Consider the following 27,497-nt stretch of genomic DNA (forward strand, 5'->3'; position numbering starts at 1 on the left):
GCATCCTGCCATGTATAGCCTGTGTTGCACATGTGTAACACATGGGACAATAGCTAGCCTGATGGTATTTGCAGGGCTGGATATCAACTATAGCATGTGTGGTCATAGTGATCTAGTAGGCTATATGCCCTGGGCCATTTATGAGCATAGGCAGACAGGATACCTAGCTGTAGGCAACAGACAGGTAAGTTTCAGTGGCCAGTTAAAGCAGTGCCATAGAACTGATCCACAGGGTTGCTGATATATTTGGCATGCGGTCATCATACCATGTCACAGAGAGGGGTGATGTGCAGCTTTGCTGGACAGGGATGCATAGTATGGCAAGAGTATGTTAAGTGTATGGGACAGAGATCTGTCAGGCATGTTGTGATCCTTGTACTAGAAAGGTGGATGTCCACGAAGTATGTGTTTATATGGGATCAGGATGTGTTAAGTGTAGCATGTCCAAACACCTCTGGTTTGGACATGGCTTTATTCTGGGTAGGCTGCATGCTACATAGTGCAGCTAGGGATTGGGAAGGGCAGTGTAGGCCATCTACACATAGGCAATAACCCTTAAAGGAAATATGTGATCTATTATGGGTCACATGGGAGTTGAGTATGGCAGAGCAATTATCTCTATATTCCTGGATGGCACCCTGTCATGATTAGGGGCACAATCACTGCACATATTTGATTGCTTAAGGTTCATTTGTGTTGAATTCAGCATTTACACATGCATTGTCCATCTGCAAGGGTACCATGACAGTCACCACTCTGCTGTTAGGAAACATAACATTGGCATTGGAGACTAACTATGTATAACATACTGTTAGCCCTGTTTGTGTGACTACTGTGATCCAGGTCAGTGGGGTCGATGGACTCCAACATGCATTGAGCGCAGGTGTTGGTACATGAGGAGTCTTCCCAGTTCATAATGGAATAGTTGAGAGTAGCCATTACTATGGTTCTGTCTCAGATCTAATCTTCCCCATTACAGCACATTATGACAGTTAGGAAATCTGTGGCCTAGTGGGTGATCTGTCTCAAGGTGCAATTTGAATTCCACTTTGGCACAAATGTAGTTGCTCAGCATAAAGCATCTGAAGTTATGCAAGTGCAACTAGTGTGGGGGTGTACTGGTGGGTGATCTGTCACAAGGTGCAATTTGAAATCCACTGTGGCACAAAGATAGTTGCTCAGCATAATGCATCTGAAGTTATGCAAGTGCAACTAGCTTGGGGGTGTACATATCCTTCAGGAATATGGACACACCTGAGGCCCGTGTGTTCCAATAAAGGATAATGGGCAAGAGGTGAGGTATGTGTTGTAACATGGTCATGCAGGTGTGCTCTCCGGAGCATTGAAACATGTCTCAGCCACTGCACATATATGTTCTCCATGTTAGGGATTGATATATGTGTGTCCGTATAGTGTTTCTGACATGTAACATTGTGTAGCGAGACCCGCAGTTTATTGCTTGGCTGTCCCTGTAACAGTAGTGGACCTTCACTTGAACTGTGCATGATGAAGGCACTATAGGGGAAGCATGAGCCCTAGGCAGTATCCAGATTCCCAGTGGTGACAGGTGCAGGCCCTGTCTGGCAAAGCGTCATGGCCTGTCAACCATGTTATCCCAGGCAGACAGATACTGGATACCCTTTGACTTGCACCACTACACTAGACAATTGTGGAATACAATCCTTTTGCTCCTGTACTGCAGTATCATTCTGGCCAATGGCAGAATGCTACTCAGGCCTTGGGACATACCTGCATGGGCTACAAGACCTGACAGTTCCTACATGTGTTTCCATGCAGTCCAGGCTACTGCATCACAGGTCCTGCACAATAACATGGAATATGCCAGAGCCATGTGTATAGTTCAAAAGGTGGTCTGAGTGTATGAGTATGTGGCTAATCATGGCAGACAGGCAGCTGACAGTATGTATGCCCTCATATAGGTTGGTGTGTAACATAGTGCTGGAGTTTGCATTCACAAATGAGTACTGTTGGGCATGTGTATTTCGGTGTCTGTCTTTTCCTGCTTGGGGGGGGGGTCACTTGTTTGACCAGACACTTAGAAGCGTCTGCGAATGTGTGTGATTTCTGGCAGTGTGTGTGGGTGTCCTTACTGTGTTCTGGTAAGGGTATGTGTTGGTTGTTTTGATGAGCTGCATGTGTTAACCTACACCTCATGACTGTCTAGTCCAGTCATGGCTGTAGACTGGGCTGCCTTCCAGCTTACCCCTGTAGCTGCATCCCAAACAATGTGTGGGGCATGGTGTTAGGCAGTGTACATGGCACAGAGATTACATTCCCCTAGGATGGCCACATACACAAAGCTGACATTAGGAAACACCAGTAGCTGACTAGTGGACATGCCTGTATGAGCAGTCAGTACTACAAGTACCAAGTACTGTATTTAGTTTACGTATTGCTTATGAAGATGTTTTAGACAGTGATGCTCACATGTAAATATTTGTGTTATGGATGTGACAACGCTGGCTATTACAGAAACATTGTAGCTACATTTAGCAGCAATCCTCCTCTGAGAAGCACATCACATCCTGTTAGTTGATTACAGATGATGCAAGTGTTTACAGGTCTGTTTCCTTCTCTGGGTATATACTCACATATCCACCAGGACCATGAACTCTGTTGGGCACAGGCACCCACTCTCCAAACAGAGTCATGTATCACTAGACTCTGATGCAACTATCAACATGATCAGGATATAATCAGATAGTGTACACATGAGCAGCTGTCTCCTACATCTTACACTCCTACTGCAGATGTTTTACACTGGAGTTAAAGATGATATGCAACCTGTTTCATTATCAGTGCTGTGCACTACCTTACATACAGTATGTGCAAGCAGCTGTTAGGTTGGCAATGAGAGGCTGGGCTACACAAACCTGGTAGTTCAACCAGTGTGTCTCTACTCTCAATATCTACTCTATGTAGGTGTGCACATAGCCATTTGGCTCAGCCCTGTAACAAGGGTCACTACACATTTGCATAACATGTACAATGCACAGCTGTTATTGATTGCAAATGATACTAGAGAGGATCAGCCCTGTAACAAGGGTCACTACAAATTTGCATAACATGTACACATGCACAACTCTTATTGCTTGCAAATGATTGAAATCAATGTATACAGCGAAAGTCAACTAAATAAATATACACAGCAATTCTGTCTGCTGTCCTGGGTGTCTAGGATCCAAGAAACTCCAAATATGTTTCCGAAATAAACACAACTTTATTTGTAGAACCTACTGTGTTAAGCGCTTTCATCTAATACAATAGACTCCATCAGAACTCATTTGTTAATTACATACTGGGTTATATACTAGTGTCAAACCAATCAAACTGATTAATTAATACATTAGTTGAATATCAATTAAATATACCCGTTCCTTAAAGTGCACAGTGCATTAGTTTAAAACCCTTTCTTTGTTATATGGGCTGTATAACTACTCTATATAAAATCACTTGATTAAAGCAATCCATGGAATATATAAATTAAATAACAAAATAAAAAAATGTATATGTAATGAATATGTATAAAAGATATATATAAAATGTGTAAATACACATAAAATTATAAAATGCTGGTTGAAACATTAGTTCATACTCATTCCTATAGTTTAACATCCTAAATATACATACATATTATGTTATGTTATGTTATGTTATACATGTTATGTTATGTTATGTTACTATTGTGGGGATACCGAAGGTACATAAAGAGACAGAAGACCCTCCCTTTTGGCCTATAATATCTGGCAATAAATCCAAAGCGTTTCCCTTTGGCAAAGTTATTGACACATGGTTGAAGCCTATATATAAAAAGATATCCCACATAGTTATAGACTTATGGGATTTTTTGTGTCGACTCACCCCTGACTTGTGTAAAGATGAGGTAATATTTGTAACAGTTGATGTAGTCGACCTTTTTTCTTGTATTCCTAAAGAAGATAGAATGAAGCGGTTCAGTAAAAGTATTCAAAAATTTGCTGGATTATCATGGGATAGAGTATTGTTGATATTGGAGTTCATGGAAATAGTATTAAAGTATAATTACATTTTTTATGAAGGAGAATATTACAGGCAAAGTAACGGTGTAGCAATGGGGGGCTGCATGCACACCCATGTTTGCTAATTTAGTTCTTCTTGATTGGAAGAATGTGTATTTAAGAGTAGATGGTACAGGAACTGTACTAAGATACACAACGTATGGTGTTCCTTGAGAGTAAGATTAGAGAAGGTGGGATATGAAAAATCAACCCTTACATGGGAGACAGCTATATTGCACATTAATATCAATCAACGCCCAAAAATATTAAAACATGTCTTTATAAATTCTTTATTACAAATAATTGGAATGTCATGTCACCAATTACATGGGAAAATTTTAGCAATCTTGCTATTAAATATGTCTCATCTCACAAATTAATTTATAGAAAAACAAAAAACAAATGCTATTACCAAAAATATTGGGGTTACTTACTAGATATAATTCTTGACAAATAAAATTCGCCTACAAATTGTCATGAAAAGCTAACCTTTAAATAAGAAATGAATGTAGTATAACCAGTCTTTCTTGCATCTTCTCCCTTCTCTTAGTATATGTGTAACTAGATATTTCCCTAAACATACAAATAAATTGTTACATTTCTATTTTTTACTTTCTATATAGACTATCCCCTTTTTCACTATCCCTTATGAGACCAAATGAACCGAATGACGATGTAGTGACTTCTTGTGTATATATTGTATATATATATATATATATATATATATATATATATATATATATATATATATATATATATATCATTTTCTTGGAATGAGATTGTTGTCTGTTTTCTTTAGATAGGTATTTGTATTGTTTATTTGTGTTTTTGAGTTACTGTATTGTTGTTATTATTTGAAAAAAGAAAATTGAAATAAAGAGATTTTGGAAAAAAAAGAGTAGATGGTACAGTCATATAAGGTGCTATGTTAGGTTCTTGGATGACATTTTTATTCTGTGGAAAGGGTCTATGAATGATTTGGAAATGTTTTTTAATTACCTTAACCAAACTTGTGAATATTTGAAATTCACATACAATTATGATAAAAAAAGGTATTGCATATCTAGACACCTATATCTCAACAGAAAATGGTCATTTCAAATCTAAAATACATAGGAAAACTATATTCAGTGATTCATATTCAGAATATTCTAGTTGTCATCCATACAGTCAGAAGCAAAGTATTATAAAGGGACAATGTATTAGAGCAGCTAGGATGACTTCTGAATACAATGACATGCTTAAAGAATTAGATAATATAGGTAGCATGTTTAGTAAGCAGGGATATCCTTCTGAACTTATTGACAATACCATTAAATACGTTAAAGATGAGTGGGGTAGATAGTATAAACCACTTTTAGGTACAGGGGCTGGTGAAACTTTGAATACTATTAGTAGTGTTAGTAATAATCAAAATGACAAGTTTCAATGAGCATGTATACGTCAATACAGTACACATGTTAAAGATATACAAAAACAGTAGAAGGGAACTGGAATATTATGAGAACCGATGAAAATATATACACGGCATTAGGTGAGCATCCTGTGTTTGTATACAAAACAGGACACAATTTAAAGAATACATTTGAAAGGAAAGTCTTCATTAGTAAAAATACAAAGAGGGAAGGGGGTACCCATAAATGTGGACAATTCAACCAGTGTTATTTAGCCAAATGTACAAAATGCCCATGTTTCTATGTTGGCAAAACAGACAGATGCTTAAGGAATAGAATATATGACCATTATTATTGCATTACAAAAACGATATTATTAATGCATTATATAGGCATCTTGTCAAAAGTCCTAGTTGTGACATGTTCAAGTTCGCTATCCTGGAAGTTATAATAGCCAGTCCCAGGGGTGGTAACAGTAGCAAAAAATTAGGTGAAAGAGAAACTAGGTGGCAAATTTTATTAAATGCTACTGCACACCCAGGGATAAATGATAGTATATCTATAAAGCCAATATTAGAATGTAAAGCATAACATGTATGTATAGTTAGGATGTTAAACTATAGGAATGAGTATGAACTAATGCTTTAACAAGTATTTTATAATAGTTACAGTTTTATTCAAGTGTATTTACACATTTTTATATATATATTTTATACATATTCCTTACACAGATATATTTTTATTTTGTTATTTATTTTATATATTCCATGGATTGCTTTAATCAAGTGATTTTATATAGAGTAGTTATACAGTGTATATAACAAAGAGTGGGTTTTAAACTAATGCACTGTGCACTTTAAGGAACGGGTATATTTAATTGATATTTAACTAATGTATTAATTAATCAGTTTGATTGGTTTGACACTAGTATATAACCCAGTATGTAATTAGTGAATGTGTTCTGATGAAGTCTATTATATTAGATGAAAGCGCTTAACACAGTAGGTTCTACAAATAAAGTTGTGTTCATTTCGGAAATATATTTGGAGTTTCTTGGATCCTAGACACCCAGGACAGCGGACAGAATTGCTGTGTATATTTATTTAGTTGACTTTCGCTGTATATGTTGATTTCATTTGATGTTTGTGGGTGTTATGGATTCATTAGATGAACTACCATCCATATTTTCTCCAGGGAGGAGAGACGAGATTCAGTAAATGCAGTCGGAGATGGCAATCATCAAGGTTGAGCTCATGCGGTTCATTGAATTAATCAGCCAGCCAGAGGGAAGGAATGATGGTATGGAAAGGACGATGTCATCGTGTACACTTAGCAGAAGCAAGGTTTCGAATCCTATCCCTAACGGCCAAGGCGATGGCGGCGTGCAAGACATCGGACCCTCTCATGGATCCATTGTAGCAGTCAATGGCAGTCTCCATTATATGCCTGAAGGAGTTCGAGTGGAGGACAATGGATCGGAGGATGATTTTAACATTTCAGGAGCCAAGCCGAAGCGGACAGTTCCCAAAAAGACCTATTCAGTTGTAGGATTACCAACCCTTACAGGTACTGTTAACCCACAAATTTTTAATTCCCTTAAAAATATGAAAGATAAGGATATGCGACACAGACTGGACTCTTTTTTCAAATGTAATTTTGATTTTGACAACAATAGTTATAATACAAGGACTGATGATAATGGAGCGACAGTTCAAGGGAATAATAAGACTTTAAATGATTTAATTTATGACTTTGGTAAAAAGTTGGTCACAGTGAAAAGTCTTTAAATAGACAATATGTACCTTAAAAGATGCTTAGATTTGAAAATTGTACCCATGGGCTTAAGGATTTTTAAGCTGCGAATGGGAGTAGATATGGATGAAACTAATATACAAGAATGTAACAAGCTTTTTGATAATTATGGATACAGCTTTATGGAATTTATTATAAGATGCAATGACAAAAAATTATGTGAATGTATAACGGAAATTGAGCACTTGAATGGGATTATTACGAAGGACTTATTATTCACTGAATGGGAAAATTTTTACAATATACAATATGAATGGGTAGATAAATATTGCAAAAAACAGTTTGATAGGAAATGTAAGAAGTTAAAAAGAGATATGGATCAATATGAGAATCAACAGGCCTATAGATGGGGTAATCACAACGAAAGTAAGGGCCAGTCACTTAGCGGACAGGGTAACAATGTTCATGATGATGATACATATGCTTATAGGGGGAATTATGGTCGGAAAAACAACAATAGGGTTTTTTTAGGGAAAAAGAAACAAGGATGGCAAGAACAGAAAAAAAAAGGAGCTCCAGGACACAGGAATTGGAGGGAGACCACATTTCAGGGAAATTGGCAATATCCGAACAGAAAAAAATGGATAAGGAGTTAAACATAGTCAAACACAATGACATATATTATAGTTTAGGAGATTTTAGTATATTTAATTATACCCATTTTAAATTGGAGAAAGAACACTTCTCCTTGTTTTCTAGGGGTATGAAATATGCTCCCAATATTAATTTAGATATAACTGATTGCATAGTTGAATTTAAGCAATATATACGAAAACTTAACTTGGCATTGTACTTTCAGGAGAATACAGGTGAAATTATTAAAAAAACATTCAAAAAGGTAAGCACCTTCACCCCACCAATGAATACCACCTTAGCCACATATGAGAAAGTAGTGACAGATCAGCTATATGTATTTCAAAACAAATGTAAGAATAAAAAGGTGCGATACGATATAAGTAAAAAAGAATTTCAAGTTCTGAAAGAAATACAGGAAAATCACTAAATACGGGTTATGAAACCAGACAAAGGGGGTGGTGTGGTGTTATATGACAACTTTGAATACATTAATAAAATACACACCATTCTACTCAATTCATGGAATTATGAAGTTTCATCCCTGAATGAAGTGAATATAGGACGCCACAAAATAGACCTGTATTTAGAAGAATTCCTATTGGATGATAGGATAGACATCAACTTATATAACTTTTTAAGTGTAAAATTTCCAGTATTAGCCACTATTATGGGGATACCGAAGGTACATAAAGAGATAGAAGACCCTCCCTTACGGCCTATAATATTTGGCAATAAATCCAAAGCGTTTCCCTTTGGCAAAGTTATTGACACATGGTTGAAGCCTGTATATAAAAAGATATCCCACATAGTTATAGACTCATGGGATTTTTTTGAGTCGACACACCCCTGACTTGTGTAAAGATGAGGTAATATTTGTAACAATTGATGTAGTTGACCTTTTTTCTTGTATTCCTAAAGACGATGGAATGAATCGGTTCAGTAAATGTATTCAAAAATTTGCTGGATTATCATGGGATAGAGTATTGCTGATATTGAAGTTCATGGAAATAGTATTAAAGTATAATTGCATTTTTTATGAAGGAGAATATTACAGGCAAAGTAACGTAGCAATGGGGGCTGCATGCGCACCCATTTTTGTTAATTTAGTCCTTCTTGATTGGGAGGAAGAATGTGTATTTAAGAGTAGATGGTACAGTCATATAAGCTGCTATGTTAGGTTTTGGACGACATTTTTATTCTGTGGAAAGGGTCTATGAATGATTTCGAAATGTTTTTTAATTACCTTATCCAAACTTGAGAATATCTGAAATTCACATACAATTATGAGAATAAAAGTATTGCATATCTAGACACCTATATCTCAACAGAAAATTGTTGTTTCAAATCTAAAATACATAGGAAAACCACATTCAGCAATTCATATTTAAAATATTCTAGTTGTCATCCATACAGTCAGAAGCGAAGTATTATAAAGGGACAATGTATTAGAGCAGCTAGGATGACTTCTGAATACAATGACATGCTTAAAGAGTTAGATAATATAGGTAGCATGTTTAGTAAGTGGGGATATCCTTCTGAACTTATTGACAATACCATTAAATAACTTAAAGATGAGTGGGGTAGATAGTATAAACCACTTTTAAGTACAGGGGCTGGTGAAACTTTGAATACTATTAGTAGTGTTAGTAATAATCAAAATGACAAGTTTCAATGAGCATGTATACTTCAATACAGTACACATGTTAAAGATATTCAAAAAATAGTAGAAGGGAACTGGAATATTAAGAGAACCAATGAAAATATATACACGGCATTAGGTGAGCATCCTGTGTTTGTATACAAAACAGGACACAATTTAAAGAATACATTTGAAAAGAAAGTCTTCATTAGTAAAAATACAAAGAGGGAAGGGGGTACCCATAAATGTGGACAATGCAACCAGTGTTTTGCTATAATGGAGGATACCACCTTAGTTTTGGAGGACATTAATCAAACTATAATAAGATTTAAGAAAGGGAATTGTCGTACACAACATGTAATTTATTTAGCCAAATGTACAAAATGCCCATGTTTCTATGTTGGCAAAACAGACATGCTTAAGGAATAGAATATATGACCATTATTATTGCATTACAAAAACGATATTACTAATCCATTATATAGGCATCTTGTCAAAAGTCCTAGTTGTGACATGTTCAAGTTCGCTATGCTGGAAGTTATAATAGCCAGTCCCAGGGGTGGTAACAGTAGCAAAAAATTAGGTGAAAGAGAAACTAGGTGGCAAATTTTATTAAATGCTACTGCACACCCAGGGATAAACGATAGTATATCTATAAAGCCAATATTAGAATGTAAAGCATAACATGTATGTATATTTAGGATGTTAAACTTTAGGAATGAGTATGAACTAATGTTTCAACAAGCATTTTGTAATAGATAGATTTTTATTCAAGTGTATTTACACATTTTTATATATATTTTTTATACATATTCATTACATATATATTTTTTATTTTGTTATTTATTTTTATATATTCCATGGATTGCTTTAATCAAGTGATTTTATAAGGAGTAGTTATGCAGAGCATATAACAAAGAAGGGGTTTTAAACTAATGCACTGTGCACTTTAAGGAACGGGTATATTTAATTGATATTTAACTGATGTATTAATTAATGATTGGTTTTACACTAGTATATAACCCAGTATGTAATTAATGAATGTGTTCTGAAGAAATCTATTATATTAGATCAAAGTGCTTAACACAGTAGGTTCTACAAATAAAGTTGTGTTTATTTCGGAAATATATTTGGAGTTTCTTGGATCCTAGACACCCAGGACAGCGGACAGAATTGTTGTGCTTGCAAACGATACTAGAGAGGTCCAGCCCTATAACAAGGGTCACTACACATTTGCATAACATGTACGCATGCACAGCTGTTATTGCTTGCAAACGATACTAGAGAGGTGGATATTACATGTGTTATGTGCATTGATAGTTACCTGGCTCTTCCAATTATCTTTGCTATCATGCTGCTAAACTGTCAGATGACTACAAATGATATGCATCCTGTTATTGAGTATTGTAATTGCCAATAGACATTACTCTTTGCATAACATAACAGAACTGCTATGTAGAATAGAATACAGATCTGCCTAAAATACTGTACATTTCACAGTTATTGGCACAATATCCCACAATGCGCACCATATTTTCATGGTAAGCCCACCTTTAACATGTTCATCTTACTTATACACCCATACATATGTCGACTGTTACAATATATTGACATATACTATCCCCTGTTATAGCACATACTTGTTGGACCAATCCTGACACTGACAGTGGTTGGTAGTGAATTGGTGGGTTCCAAGCCCATATCATCCCTTGTGGTGTATGTGGAGTTTGCTTTGTGACCTACAGTAGTACACACATAGAATACTACAAGCATTACTACTGCTCAACAATACATCACTACAAGATAGCTATTTCCATGCATTGACTACACTGTAATTCTTACAGTACAGGTACTACATACACAGACATACTACATGTTATACATACCATCTTAGTAATCAGAGGTGTTATTGACTAGTATAATACTCGTTTTCGGTTTATCTTTCAGTGTTTTGTACTGTCCTACAGGTAGATACAGATGGTTTGAATGTGTGACAAGGCAACCTTTTATAGTTATAGATCAGTAACATGTGCTATCCCGATAACCAATTAGTGTTCCTAAGTAGATAATTACAAGCACATTAGCTGCGCTGCTACTGCCTTAGCCAGTACTGTGGCTACAGTGGAGTATAAATGAGTACTCCACTTGGACGTTGTCCCTTTGCCTTACTTGTGAGGAAGACAGCGTGGAAGTGTTGTTTGGAATTTATTGCAACAGCTGTATGGAGACAAACAGTAATATATTGTGTGTAATGCCTAGAGGATTTGGTTTAAATGTGAGTACTGCTGTTATATTTCTGAACATTGCTACTTGTGCAGGGTTTGTCTGCACCTAATACTTCTGCATATGTTTCAGTCTGGCCAGGTTGTTTGACCAGCTCAAGGCTGCATAGCTATGCATATAATGTTAGGGGGGTTTACAGTGTGCTTACCAGACATATTTAGTTTGGTGTTACTGTGTATCATACTGTGCTGATAATCAGTACTCGGTAACACTTCCTGGTGCATGAACCTTTCAACCCTCTGAAACGGGATTAGTTCATACAAACCCTGTTACATAAGCAGCTGTTCAATTGTATAACAGCAACTATTTCACATAGGGCCATGTTAGTGTGTCTGTGTCCAGGTATGTTAAGGTTTCAGCAGATGTGAAAAGGAAATAGTTTTTAACAATGATAGTTTCAAGAAGAAAATCATCTTCTATAAATGCTTTGTGGATGATATTTTTTTCATCTGGCATGGCGAATTACTGGAATTGAAAGTAGCACCATTTTTTTGTCCTTTACCCTGCATTATTCTGAAGATAAAATTAGTTTTCTAAATGTGTTGATTACCAAAAACATGTTAGGTAATCTCTCCACCAAGCAGTATAGGAAGGAATGTAGGAAAAAATAGTATACTACATCGTACTAGTATGCATCCCAGTCATACTACTAGGAATGTAGTTAAGAATCAGGTACTAAAGTGTAGGAGACTGCATACAGATGCAGAACTCCTAAGGGAAGCTTTGAATGGACTTACATCTGACCTTATGGACAGGGGTTATAAAGCTGAGGAAATAAAAAAGGGTATGGAAGAGGTTGATAAACTGGATAGAACAAAAACTAGACCATATTATTCAGAACAAACTTCCATTGAAGAAGGGAGAGGGACAACATCTAGTATGAAGGTGAAGAATAGGATGTGTCTGACTTATTCAGCAGGGGTTAGTAGAGTTTGTGAGGTAGTGAAAATAAACCGGCCCATCTTGTTAGTAGATCCTAAAATAAGCATGGTAATAGACTCTACCCCTAAGTTTAGTTTTAAAAACTGTAAACACCTGAAGCAGTGACTTTGTTACAAGCAGAACAGATGCAAGGAACATCTTCTATCACAACACAGGGGAGCTCATGCATGTAGAGCTTGCAAAGCCTGCCCTAGTATTTTGCCAGTTTGTATGGTGATGCATCCCATTTCTAAGGAGCCTATAGAACTCTCATTCTATGCAGATTGTTCCACTAGAAACATAGTATATATGGCTAAATGTAAACTATGTGAATGTTTCTATGTTGGAAAAACTAATCATACGTTGAAGGAGAGGGTACTGGAACATCTTAATGATATACGTAATAAGAAACTGACTAATGCACTGGCAAAGCATGTCTTAGAAGCAGGAGACAACTGTAGTTTTAAATTCTTAGTACTACAAAAAATCTTAGAAAATTTAAGAGAAGGTGATGTGAGTAATGAAACAGAATGTGTGGAATTCAGGTGGATACTTGATTTTAAAGCATATGCCCCTCAAGGTCTGAACAGTGCCATCTCTTTAAAACCTGTTCTTAGGAAAAGGAATTTGCCTCATTAAATTGGTATCATTGGCTATAGTAATGTATAAATGCATCTTGATTAATTGTTTTTCTATTAAGGTCTGTGGAAGCAGGCAACTGCGAAAGTGCTTACCTATACTGTTTGTTTGTGGACTATTAAAGAATTTAAAGTGTTTTACCCTACTCTCAGCAATTGACAACTGTGGGATAGGTACATCCTAGGTAGCTTAGTGTTAGGTTACTCTGAGGATTAAGTATATGGTTGCGGATTCTACTCCTGGAAGGTGTTATTATTTTACCTCTCAGAATAGGCACTGGTAGGGAAAGTGTGAATAACGCACATTTACGTGGTTGTAAGCAGGTTTGCTCATTGTCTGTGCAACATTAAGCAAAGGTAAAACCTGTGAAGCACTTCTCTGTTTACTGTGTTTCAGTGCCACTTACCGGCACGCAAACCCACTTATAACTGCTTTAATCCACCTGCATCCAACCGCCATTATTCTGGGCCTCAAAACAACCTAACAGCCCTTGCAGGTCTTGAACCCGTGACCATGAACAACACAGTCACTGACTTTACCACTAAGGCATCTGAGATATGTACAAATGTTATGGTGTTTAGAATATACATTGTACTACAGACATTCCTCACTACTGAAAACAAATGTCAGTCAGTTGGTGTACATATGTCTGATACATGTTAATGTTAATATGTTTGTGAAATTAGGTGTTGCAATGTGACATGACAGGGTGTATTATGAATGAGAAAGATTCTTACTTTGTGTCCTTTTTATATTGTCCCCATACTCCATGTATACCCCTCCAGTTCATTTATTGGACATCCGACCCAGGCCCTCCTTCATGCATGATTGCATTACCCATCATTACTTCCCCACCCCAATCTTCACATACACAACAACCACCTCTTCTATGGTGAATTAGGTTAATATTAATTGTTATACTACCAGAGCTGCATGTGTTTTGTGTATACTCCAATTCCTTTGGAGTGCTTCTGTGTCACAAAGTGTGTTCATAGATGTTTATATACATGGCTATTGATGTAACTGTATAATATATATATATATATATATATATATATATATATATATATATATATATATATATATATGTGCAGACATCACTGACGTATATATATATATATATATATATATATATATATATATATATATATATATATTTCATATTAATTTGTAACAGTAATACATATGTAGACTGGAATGTGTTGGTTCACAAACTACAGTACATTACAATGTACTGTACATATGTACACAAAGTGACTGTCCCATTTGTGATCATTACATTGAAATGCATATGGTATAAGGTGTAGTCTCAAGACCATGAAACATGTATACACCTCGGATGGCTAAGTGGTAGGTCCCATGACTATAGTGTGCATGGTCCAGGGTTCAAAACCTGTGATGCTTTACAAATGTTTTTTTACTCCAGAATAAGGCTCATTTAAGCAGTTGTAAGCATGTTTAAAAGTGTTTGTGTGACATTATAGCAGCGGTTAAACACAGTTAAACAAACTTTGTAATGTATAACCTGTGCGCACAAATACGGCCACATCCGCTAACTACTCAGGATATATACATGTCAGTGAAGTAACATCTCACTATGTGCTGACATAACATTACATTCTCTGTTGACTGTACTCTCCAGCACACATGGGTTTGTATGGATGTTTCGAATGTTTATTATACAGACGATTACTACCTATATATGCAAGTTGTGGTTAAGGTATATTTTTGAACATGATAAACATCCCTGCCTTTATCGGGATTGGAACCTCAAATGCACAGATACTATGTAGATGCTGTAACCATTACACTATTGACATTAACGTTGCTTCCCCGTATTTCCTATTTAGATTATTTCTATGTGTAAGCTAGGCTAAGCAAAGTGCAGAGGCCCCCAAACACCCCGAGCTTCACGTACTCTTGAAATAACAACATATAACAAATGTACTGTGAGACAATACATTACATTCCTAACTACATTAGGCATAGCCCCTCACTGACACACTTCAAGGGAAACCTTGTTGTGTGAATGGGTAACAGAATATACACCCCTGGGATCATGTGTCTCAGAACCATACAGCCAGGGGGTGGGGGAGCCTGTCCAGTTTGATAGCTGCGAGACCTGTTGGGGGAATTGAATGGTGTTGAATTGTCACATTAACATGCCCTCTTTAGATCACAAAGTGCCCCTATCACCCTTCACAACCCCAGTCTTCAACAGCTTCCAGCAACTCTGCCTGGAATTGCTTCATTGGCTATGCTTGACAGAGGCTCAGTTACATCATCAATGGTGTGGGGAAAGCCAACACCATTGATGCTATGCTTCTAATTGACCTTGGGCAGATAGGTAGTAGGCTATCTGTGAACCTCTAAAGTGCAGGCCATCACAGCCATAATATGTGAATAAACAGACCTTCAGAACACAATATACAGTGAGAAATCACCATGTAGTCAGGAAACAGTTAAGTACAGCAAGAACATACAGAACACTGATACTTAGTCACTCCAAAAGCCTATCTTGGAAGCTAGAAGACTTGTATAAGTTTAAGGCTTTCTATTGCTTACCAGTAGGTTACCTACAGGAGAGATGAAAAACAAGCACAGATGGGGAACATGCATGCAACAATACCATACCGGCCTATGTGTCAGCCTTAGGCTTTGGAATACTGGCCAAGGCTATTGGAGTCCCCATGGTGCCTTATTTAGGAGAGTCTCAAAGGTGAATACCAGCTCTGTAAGCAGCACAATAGCAGATTCAATGAGGGTTATGCTACTCAGCACCAGGGGGTGTGATCACAACATGCTTGCACTCACAGAACTCCTCAGGATGGACAACATCAACATCGGTGCAGTAACTGAGATCTGTCTTATGGCTCCTGAGAGCACACCAGCACTACCAGACTACAACCCATACCACACATTTCAGCCAGAGAACATGGACTGACAGACATGGAGGGGCTGTATCCATATTCAACAGGGATACCTACACCTCCAGGTTAGTGGGGCAGCATGATACCTCTGAGATCATCCATGTGCAGCTAACATCAGGCACAACTGCAATGTAAACTGTGGCCTGCTACGGATCACCCTTCATGACCAAGGACCACCAATCCACCTACCTGGAGACAGTGGAGAATATGACAGTCCTAACGCACACCCTGGCATTGGTTGATATCAACTACCATACCATTAACTGGGAAACTTACTCTGGTACTAGGCCCAGCACTTCCTGGAATCTATCACCTCATATGCCCTGTATCAGGTGGTAATCTCCCTAACGTGGGGTGGAAACTACTGGAAGTGGTCATCACCAACATGGGCAACAGGTGCACCACAGCGAAGGTTAACCAGTCAATGGTTAGATCTGACCATGAACTATTCACTGTTTCCACACCCAAGCATCTTCCCCACCCACAGATACCACAGTGTATACCTTTCCTACAGCTAAATTTACACTACTAGTAACAGGGGTGGGAGGTTTCACAGCCCCCATGCTAAGGAGAAACACTGCTCAAGATACAGACAGATTTACAAATGCAGTCTATAAGCACCTACATGGATGTGTAGATCATGCCATCACTGGTAAACCAAGACTCACTCCTCCTAGACAAGAACACCAGTCTGGTGGACCTCTGCAATAAACAGGCTATACTACAGAAGTAGGACAGTGTTCCAGACAAACAGCAAATCCCACGAAGGGCAGACATCTGAGACCACTATTAGTATAATATGTAGGTCCCTCATGACATCATCCAAGGCTAACATCAGCAGGAGAATATGCAAGGATTCAAAAGATAACCACAAAGCCGTCTTTGGCTATGTCAAGGATCTACATGGTGACACACTGATTTACACTGTGCTGGTGAAATATAGCACAAAATATGCTGACCCACTGATATCGCCAACATCCCTGCAGATACATTCAGTGCATACTTCACCCCTTAAAGAGCCCACAACACTACCTGAAAGGTACAGTATCCCACACATTAGAGACACACAGGTGGAAATGGCCCTCTCTAACAGCAGAACACAATGTCAATGAAGGCAGATGTTGTCCCAGACTGCATTTTGCAAACTGTACAAGACAACCTGCCCCCCACCTAATTAAGCTTTCCTACCTCAGCCTCTCCACAGGCTACATGCCCATCCAATGGCACATGGCAATGGTTATTCCACTCCATCAAGGTAGAATCACAACTGACCATGGTAACTACCACCCTATAAGCCTGACTAGCCTGGTCTGCAATGGTATGGTTCACATCCTCATGGCACACATTAACAAACACATTGGTAACCTCCGAACACGTGACCCAACCCAGGTCAGCTTGGTTGAGTGCAGTTCATGCCTACTGAACCTGTTTGATGTCTTACATACAGTCACCTAGACGTTAGATGACAGGGGAGGTAGTTCACACATACTACCTGGACCTCACCAAGGCTTTTGACACCATGCCCCACTCAGGTATTATTGATAAACACACCAGCCTGTACATACACCCATACATCACAGGTTGGGTTGCCAACATGCTTACACACAGAACCCACATGGTACGACTAGCGGACTCCAGGTCCAGCTCTTGACCAGTCACGACTGGTGTCCCACAGGACTCAGTCCTGGGAGCCCTACTGTTTGGCATATACATCTCAGAGGTACAGGCAAACACAGCTGGACTACGGCAGACCATGTTTGGCAATGACTGCAAACTGGGAGCCATGATTGATAGTCCAGCTGACACAGACATCCCTCAAGGGGCCTCACAGAGAACGTCACATGGTGTCAACATCATGGCCTCCAGCCAAGTGCCACTAACTGCATGGTCATTCCAGTGTGGAACTGTCACCCACATATTAACCCATAAGTGGCAGCCATTTTAATACAGACGAGGTAATGGGGTTTCTGGGGACTAAGGTAGATAGTGATCTCCCCTTTGACAATCATATCTCCACAGTAGTTAGGACATCCTTCTATGTAGGCCATCTGATTACTAAAGAATTCCCATCTAGACATACTGGGGTTATAGTGCCCCTTTACTCATCACTCATCAGTCCCATCATAGTGTATAATAACCCATGTGGGATGTACCTCAGAAGACACTTCCAACAGCTGGGAGGTCCACAAATGTACCTCGCCAAGGGGAATACTGGCCTTCAACATATGGCCTATGCAGCCAGACTGAATAAACTCCTGCTTTACTCAGTGCATCTCGTTTACCCAGAGATGATCTCTGCTGGCGAATGCAGCCATGTCAAACTCAGGTTTGATGGATATGCTCCACCTATGGGAATCCATGTCACAGTGAGCCACACACTGTAGTGAGCTGAACCTTGCCACAACAATAACTGGAAGATGCTGGAGGGACAGCTTCCTGTCACAGACACTCCTCATACCTTGGAACAACATCCCTAACTACATTATACAGAGCCCCTCACTAACACTCTGCAAGAAAAACCTTGAAGAGTGGATGGGGAACAGTAGATGCACCCCATGGATCCCGCCATTGGCTCTGCTCCACAGAGGAACAGTTAATGAATCAATGGGGTGGAAAAAGCTGACACATTTTGGCTGGGCTTATGAATGGCCTCTGGCAGTTGGCCAAGTGCCTACCTATGAATCTATACATACAGTATCTGCATATGCTGATAGCTTAATTTACTGTTCAGGTGTTGACTTACCTTGTGCCAATGGCTGTTGTGTGTGCAATAGTTGAGGGCTGCGTATGTTGGATGCACACAGTAGACTGCCTATAAATGACAATTTACAGGTAGTCTTGTGTGTGTGTGCCATCCATTATTACTGTGTGTGCAGGTGGAGAAAGGTGTCACTCCTTAGGTGCTTACACTGACAGTGTGTGTGCTATATGTTCCCTCCTTGCCAAGGCATGGGCATACTGGGCATGCCTCCATCTGCCTACTGGGGCTGACTCAGGGTGTTCGTGGTCTGAGTACCTCTGTGCCCATGGGGCCCTTGGCAATGGTGGTGGGCTGTGAGGGCCTTCACCATTCTGTCCCTGCTGCAGCTGTTTCCGCAGGACCATATTGTGTAGCATGGCACACACTATGAAGATTTGGGCACATGTGCCTGGAGAGTTCTGCAAGGCTCCCCCAGATATGTCCAAGCAATGGAACTGTGATTGCAGCATCCCAAACACACACTCTATGATGATTCTGGTTTGTGCATGTGCCTCATTATGGTGTTCCTGCATGAGTGTGTGTGCATTTCTGATGGGAGTCATCATCCACGGTTCCAGTGCATAGCCATCATCCCTCGCCAGGTGGCCATTTGGGATGTCCCCCCTGGCAAATAACCGATACAGCTGTGAGGCATGCCAGATGTGGGAGTCATGATAGCTTCCAGGGATGCCAGCACACACATCTATAATAATGCCTTGGGCATTGCACACTACCTGGCAGTTGATGGAGGGGTATCCCTTGCGGTTTATGTAGCGCCTACCCTGCTCATTGGATTGTGACTTGATGTGTATGTGCGTGCAGTCTATTGCACCCAGTACCTCTGGATATTCTGCCACACGGTGGAAGAGACGCATATTGCTGGCCAACTCCTCCTGCATTCGGGGGAAGTATATGTGCTCATTGGCATGTGGTAACATGGCATCCAGGAACTGATCTAGTACCCTGGATGCTGGTGCCTGTGAGATCTCCATGATATCCCCAGTTGGTCTTTGAAAGATACCTATAGCTAGTATTCTCAGGCTTACACATACATTGGTATCCAATGGGATGGGTTCCACTCTGTTTGTTCTGGCTCTGAGGCGTGGCCAGCACAGCTCCACAAGTTGCTGTAGGATGTCCCTGTCCACCCTGTAATGCTCTACCATCTCCAGATCATGTAGCCCCTGGTAGGTTACCCTGGGTCTGAACACTCTCCTCCTCCTCTGGTGCCTGAGGTGGTTGTATGCATCATCCTCCACACCACTGTTAGTCTCCAACACATGCTGGTGGATCAAAGCTATGGTGGCCCCTAACATGTACATAGTAAAAGTTCCACGTCTGTATACACCACTGGTGCAGAGTGTATGGGAATACACAAATGTGTGTGAGGTGCTTTCACACTTTATAGTATTGTGCTATGGATGCTGCTGATGTCAGTGGGTGTGTATGAGCTATTCCACCTGCAGTGTGTCTTAATTATGGGTTTTGCAAATAGTACTGCAAGTGTGGGGCCTTTACTGTGGAGGTCTACTTGCCTGACTTGATTAATCTGTTGCCCTTTAATTCACTTTTAGACCTGGATCCCCTCCCATTATCAGGCATGCATCCACCTGTCGTCTTTCTTGTTTTGTACTTTCAATACCCAGTCATGGCAAAATGTGCCTTGTAGCTGATATACTACAAATCGGCCTTGTTCTGCTTTGACACTTTACTGTTTTCTTTGCAGTACAGCCCGTCCCCTTTCCTGTTCAGCAGGTAGCTGCTTGCAGCCTTGTTAGCTGTTGTCAGTGGCCCACTGTAGGCTTCTAGGTGTAAATTAGTCATTTGTACTCCAATTTCACTGCTGCAGCATTTCCTTATTTCTTTCCTATATCCTTCCTGTTTCAGCTGCAGTGCGCACCGTGCATACTCGTTTACCGGGTTTACACGCATTTTCATCTCTGTTCACATACATACTCGGTTACCTTGTGTACTCTCAGCTAAGCATAGCTATGGTCAATTCGACACACCCCTATCCTGCAGCTTTGCCTAGCTAGAGGCAAACCGGTTTAGCAATGCTCCAATGTGCTTACAGCAATGGTGACACACCCCTCTCTTGATGTCATCTTTATCTCAAGGGCACACCTCGGTGTTATAATGCTACACTGTGAGGTGCCTCCTTACACCAGCAGGGATTCTGCGATTTACTATTACTCCTCTCATTTGCATGGCATTGCCTACTAATTCCTAGCTACTGCGCATAACACTGTCACTGCCCCTTAGCAACCCTTGTGCCATAAGTATAGTGTAGTATGCCTGCCATTGACTATTATGGGGAAATCGTGATATGTGTTTCACTACAGTTTTATTCTATATTTTTATATATTCCTTGCGATCCACTTTGCGCACCGCTGCCCTGCGCTTCCATGTCGCGATGGTGTGACTATATATATTAAATGTTAATTTTATATTTTGTACATGTTTTTTTATGCCAATGGCTATATATTTAGCCATTGACATATATTAACAATATAATACATGTGTTTGGTTGGCTGTCATAGCTCCGATTTTATGTTTGCAAAAATGTAAACCGTTTTCTACGGTTTACATTTCTGCATGCTTACACTATGTCTGCACCACTTCCTGAATCACTACATACCTTCATTTGCATGCTACACTGCTGCACATGGGGTAATTAGCATATAAGGCTCGGGAGTTGTGTGGACGTAGCGTATGCAGGTAGTGCATGTGGAAACAGCCCATACCTGAATCGCTTGGCGGCCATATTTGGTGTTAGAACGCCGACGCTATGCCTGCACCTGGCGCAAGCTTCATGAATCCCGGGGAGAATCTTTATTTTCAATTGCATATGAATGCTTTTTAATTTTTAAGAGATAATTTGTGGATTGCCATTTTCTACATAAAAACAACTACATTCAGAATATAAAGCAAGATGAACCTCCCCAGTAGAATAGCGGATGTAGTAAGTATTTGAAACATGTGGACAGACTCAAAAAATTCCAGGTATTCTCTGTCTCATATAATCTAATATGAGGCGATCTCTCCTTGACTTACAAAGCCATGTCTGATCCAGCTCTGTTAGAAATGCTACATCTAAACAAATCCTAATCCCTCCGCAGCACAAGCTCCAGAGACCTCAACCTCATTACCACAATCAAAACAGTCAACGTTGTCCCTCACAACCAGTAAAAAGATAAATAGCAATAGGGAAAACGCTAAGCACAGGATTCCGAGGGACTCCAAAAAGCCACAGCAGTTCACTCAGTGTATAAAAATGAACAATTATTTTATTCACATCAAGAACTCCAAAAGATATTGCGCTTTCTTCTATTGCACTATAGACTTCATCAGAAGGCTTTTTGGAGTGCCTGGGAATCCTGTGCTTAGCATTTTCCATATTGATATTTATCTTTTTACTCATTACCACAATCAACAGAACAGGCTGTTTGGGACAGGTTCATAACCCAAAAACTGCCCGTGCTCTGGAATAGACTTCCCATACATGTCAAGCAGAGCACCTCACTGGCCCTCTTCAGGCGAAATCTTGATGAGTGGATGGGAAATATAAAGTTCACCCCGGACATCATTCCAGTGGCTGTACTTGATAGAGGCACTGGGAACTGACGTCAGGTGGCACAATGCCAGGGCACTTCTATGGGGTAGGCTTGTAAAGGCTCCAGGGCCATTAGCTTAGTACACACATATGAACCTATTTACCTATGAACAAATGTAACCTCATCTAAAATGTTTAGACTTAACGTAGAACTAATTTCTATATAATCATATTATATATATATAATCATATAGCCAGATTTGCAACAGGGATGCCTTATAGAACCCATCACTGTACGAACCTTCAAAACCTGGGTTGGATTGAATTCCCAAACCTTCTCCAGCAGAGCCAACTAATCCTGGCTTTTAAAATTCTGAAACAACCTGACAAAACTCCTGCACTGACAAAGTTGATTACACCTTACAACAATCTCAATAGTTTACGCTCCTCAAACAAGCTCCTAGCTCAAACAGTCAAATCCAATAATGGAGGGGGTGACGCACTCTTTGCCAATGCCATTGGAAAAAAATGGAACTCCCTCCCCTCCAGTCTCACCAACATTTCCTCACTAAACCTATTCAAAAAAAGATTAAATCACCATCTCAAATCTCATTGGCTCTGCCAGTGTGCTAGCCCGGATTAACTCTCCCTTAGCTAGTAAACATCTTCTTTTTTTTAGGTCTAACCTTTTAAACCTAAATTTCCTCTCTCTCTTTATACCCCTCCTTCTCCCCCCCCCCCTTTTTAACACTGGCTATAAGCAATCCTTCTTGGTCAGACTAGTAAGAGAAAATGTATGTTGTAGTCTGTGCCCGATAACACTGGCTATAAGTAATCCTTCTTGGTCAGACTAGTAAGAGAAAATGTATGTTGTAGTCTGTGCCTGAGACTAATTTGTATTCTATGAACATGTAATTACTTACTGTTAATGTGGAGCTTTTCTCCCCGGGCCTCCGCTGAAAATGGACATGTATCCAGTCGGACTATCCCGGTCAACAAATGTAAAGTAAAATAAAATAAAATAAAATAAAATAAATAAATAAATAAATAAACTAATTTCATGAAAAGATTTTTCTAACTCTGAAGCCTTATATCCCCTTTGTAGCTCTACGCATTTTCATTTAAATGCTTAAACTATTAATATAGTACTGCTGTACACTGTTACTGGCAAGAATTGTTCCAGATTCACAATGTGTTCTGAAGCAAAGTAAAGTAAATAAAGCCAAAATGAGGATCTGAGTAGATGAGACACAGAATTACGTTGGTTATTGTAAACATTCTTGTTCTCCATAGGAATCTTGGTCTTGCAGTTTGTTCGTCTTTATGTGACGTGGGCGGAATCATTGCTCCCTTTATCCTTTACAGATTAGCAGCAATTTGGTCTCCACTGCCTGCCGCATTTTTTGGTAAGAATTTACTTATGCTCCTTTTTATTTGTTACCAAATTTGTTAGCTTCCTGTAATGGCTGCAAATCCTGCAGTCACTGTAAAAGTTTTATAAAATTCTAAAGCTTCAGGAAATGTAATAATTTTTTTTATGGAAATATACACTAATGAGAATATTTCATATAACTGAAGGTTTTGTTTAATGATAAAACATTTTGAAACTGAAATGCATTACTTTTGTGCATTTTAATTATCTATGTCAATTAAATTTGCAATATAGAGAAGTCAACCAGTTAATCCACTTAATTTTATAAAAAGATGAGGTGTCGCACCACTTTGTATTGGAAGAAGTGCTGCTGTATTTCCAGAAACAAGTTAAAATGTTAAAATGATCTGCATTTATTTAACATTTGGAATACCTAACGCTCTGTATAAGTGACATTCAAATCGCCATTTTATGGATACATTTTCATGTATATGTGATACAGCTGCCAGGAAGGAATGATGAGAGGAAGGCATAGTCCTCCACAAGGTGCATTATCATAGATTATACAATAAAGCAACTTATACTTAAAAAACTAAAACAAGAATTGATTGTTCACTTGTATATGCATGTAAATCGAGCAGTACTCAAGAGACCATGTTAATTTCCAAACTTCATGTTTAATAACCATAGAGAGCTATACTTTTAAGCAGTAACAAACATTATGTCCATTTCTCAGACCTCTCAACTGTCCAGATTTTTGCCTCATATTTTTGATCTGTTCCTCATAAAGTTTGTGGTTTTCTTGTAAATCACTGAAGGCTGAAGTCACTAAATAATGGCATACATTTTGAGTTTCAGACTTCATATCCTTCATAAAATGCATGCAAACATAAATTCTGATATTCTATCAATTTCTAAGTTTATAAGAGCAATATTTAAAATATATTCCTATTTTTGGACCTTTGGCCACCCATTATTTTAGGCTTTGTCCAGATTTATTGTGCTAGGAGGTTGAGAGGTATGCATTTCTCTTCACATTGTAGATACTCTCCAATTCAGCTGTAATGAAAAAAAAGATAAAAAACTGTTATAATGTAAAACATGGAGTCTAATCTCATCAAAACCTTCCCACTGAGTTAAAAAGTGATTACTAACAAACAGTGATCACATGAAATTATATAAAAAACTGCTGTCATTTAATTTATTGCAATAATGTTGTTATGTACTTCAACATCAACATGCACAGTATATCATCAAGCTATCCATGGACATTCTCATAAGTAGGAAGAGAAAGAAGAGAAATGAAATGCTATGATGCAATGACATTACTTAAGAAATTGGTAAGGCACTTCTGTTTTAAATGTCATTGTATTATTTAAAAATAATCCATGATTGGGTATAGGTAGCACAGGATTTATCCATGGTTGGTATGGTTTGATCACAAGGGCGAAGCCCATGTGATAAAACAAAGTCAACTGTGGGTAAATGCTGCAATACTCAAACATGAATGGACAATTGCTATTATACAATACCTTTATTTAAGAAAGAAATTGCTTGTCTCTTTTAAATGATGTCATATGATGGCACTTTAGTCATCCTCTGCCTCGTCTTCTGAGTTTTGATGTATTGCACATGGCAACAGCACATATTCTTGTACAAAACATCAGCAGAGCAGCCAGATAAAGTGTTTCTGTTATGAATTTGTGTCTTTGAAGAGAAGAACTTTCAAGAGAGGAATTTCTTAGAAGACAGCACCTTCTCCTCTCTCTCCTTGACAGTCTGTGTCTTTTTTTAATATTACTGTCAGTATGATAAGTTCAGCCACTGAAGTTTTGTTGAGTGGCCAGACTTTTTCTGTGGAGTTTTCTCATTTTCCAGTGGGTGGACTGACTGATCTCTACAATCAGAATGCACCATTTCGTGTAATTAATACCTTTAATTGTATTAATAGCAATAAATCATGTCTACATGTAGGTAATGAGGTTTACCCTTAACTGAATGGGATTTATTGCTTTAATATTACTTTTCTATTCACTCTTTTGGAATTTTTGGCATCGTATTACACACTGTATGAGAGACAGTGGTTATAAAATGTTTATTCATTGAAGATTATAAGACAGTCATGCAAATCATGGCTCTCAGCTGTTGTGATGTACTCGCTCATGGCTGTTCTGCTTTTCTATTTTCTTCATATAGTAACAACATATATAAAGAAGACTTTTTGCATACAGCTTTCATGAACTGGAAAAGAAGCTGCAAAATAGATATTTTCAAAGCACTAGTAATCCTGTCAAAGTTATATACACCACTCTGACCATATGCTGCATGTAAAGAAACAACACAAGCAGTAATTTGAATGAATGTGAGACACTGGAATGCCAGTACAATGGAATTGCACATTATATTTAAGATATTAATGACAGAATGTTAAGTAGTATTCATAGTCCGGGGCTTTTCGCATATCCATAACTGTGATCCTCAAAGAGCAGCCCTACATATTTATGCAAATCCTTGACTATCAGGATGACTATGGAAATGTAGATGACTTTTTTCTGAACACATCCCCTATCAGAAATGTGTGATGTATTGTACACATATCTGATATGGGGACAGCTGCTACACCATTAATGGGATTTACGTGTATGTGCATGAATTCGACATAAATATATAATGAACTCATTTCATGCAAAGTGTATAAATCATCCTGACATTAAACCAGAAAGCAGTAATTTTTCAGTCAAGTACAGACATGTGATGGTGCTTCCACATACTATGACATTTTTACTGGAAGGGTGGCTTAGGTAAAAGCTTTATTTTCATGCTTGTGCATACCTGAAGATATTATTGAAGGGGTTGCGAGGCAGAGATGTTCAGCTTAGAGCTTGTGCATACCCTGGTATCTTACTGAAGCGGTCACTTGGGTGAAATGTTCAGTTCAGTGCTTGTGCATGCCAGGGCATGTTACTGAAGGGGTCACTTAGGTGAATGTTTCATTTTAGTGGTTGTGCATACCAGGACATGTTATTGAAGGGGTCACTCGGATGAATGGTTAATTTTGGTGCTTGTGCATATCTGGAGATATTACTGAAGGGGTCGCTTGGGTGAAATGTTCAGTTCAGTGCTTGTGCATGCCAGGGCATGCTACTGAAGGGGTCACTTGAGTGAATGCTTCATTTCTGTACTTGTGCATTCTATGAAATATTACTGAATTGGTCACTGGACGACATAATTCATTTGTGTATCAGTGAAATGCCTGCTCATACATGGTCAGACTGCTGAAGTGATCACTGAGCAAAATCATTTCTTTTGTCGTTTTAGTGCTTGTGTATACTTAATACAAATGAATGAAGGGGTTGCTGGAGGAGCTAATTCATTTGTGTGTCAGAGAAGTGCTTGTGTATACTTGGACAAACAAGTTTGCAGATTGTAACTCCAATATCAAAAGCGAAGCACTGTATTTAAGAATGAATGTGCCTACTTCAGAGATGTGGGACTGTGAAGTGCAAAACTATATTATTAGAATACTGCACTTTACAACACTTCACTTGCATCTCATTATTTTTAGACCTTGCTAATTAGC

General features: G+C 38.8%; 1 protein-coding gene across 1 annotated transcript in view; it reads left to right on the forward strand.

The window, feature by feature from the left end:
• LOC122798772 (solute carrier family 22 member 2-like) overlaps positions 1–27,497 on the forward strand; it is a 667,833-nt gene that overhangs the window by 468,986 nt on the left and 171,350 nt on the right. The window contains exon 10 of the mRNA XM_044067886.1: positions 23,839–23,951. Coding sequence (XP_043923821.1) covers positions 23,839–23,951 — 113 coding nt within the window. The remainder of the gene's footprint in view (positions 1–23,838; positions 23,952–27,497) is intronic.

Source organism: Protopterus annectens, chromosome 1.part0, assembly GCF_019279795.1.
Source record: "Protopterus annectens isolate FY-2018-M chromosome 1.part0, PAN1.0, whole genome shotgun sequence".
Lineage (NCBI taxonomy): Eukaryota > Metazoa > Chordata > Ceratodontiformes > Protopteridae > Protopterus > Protopterus annectens.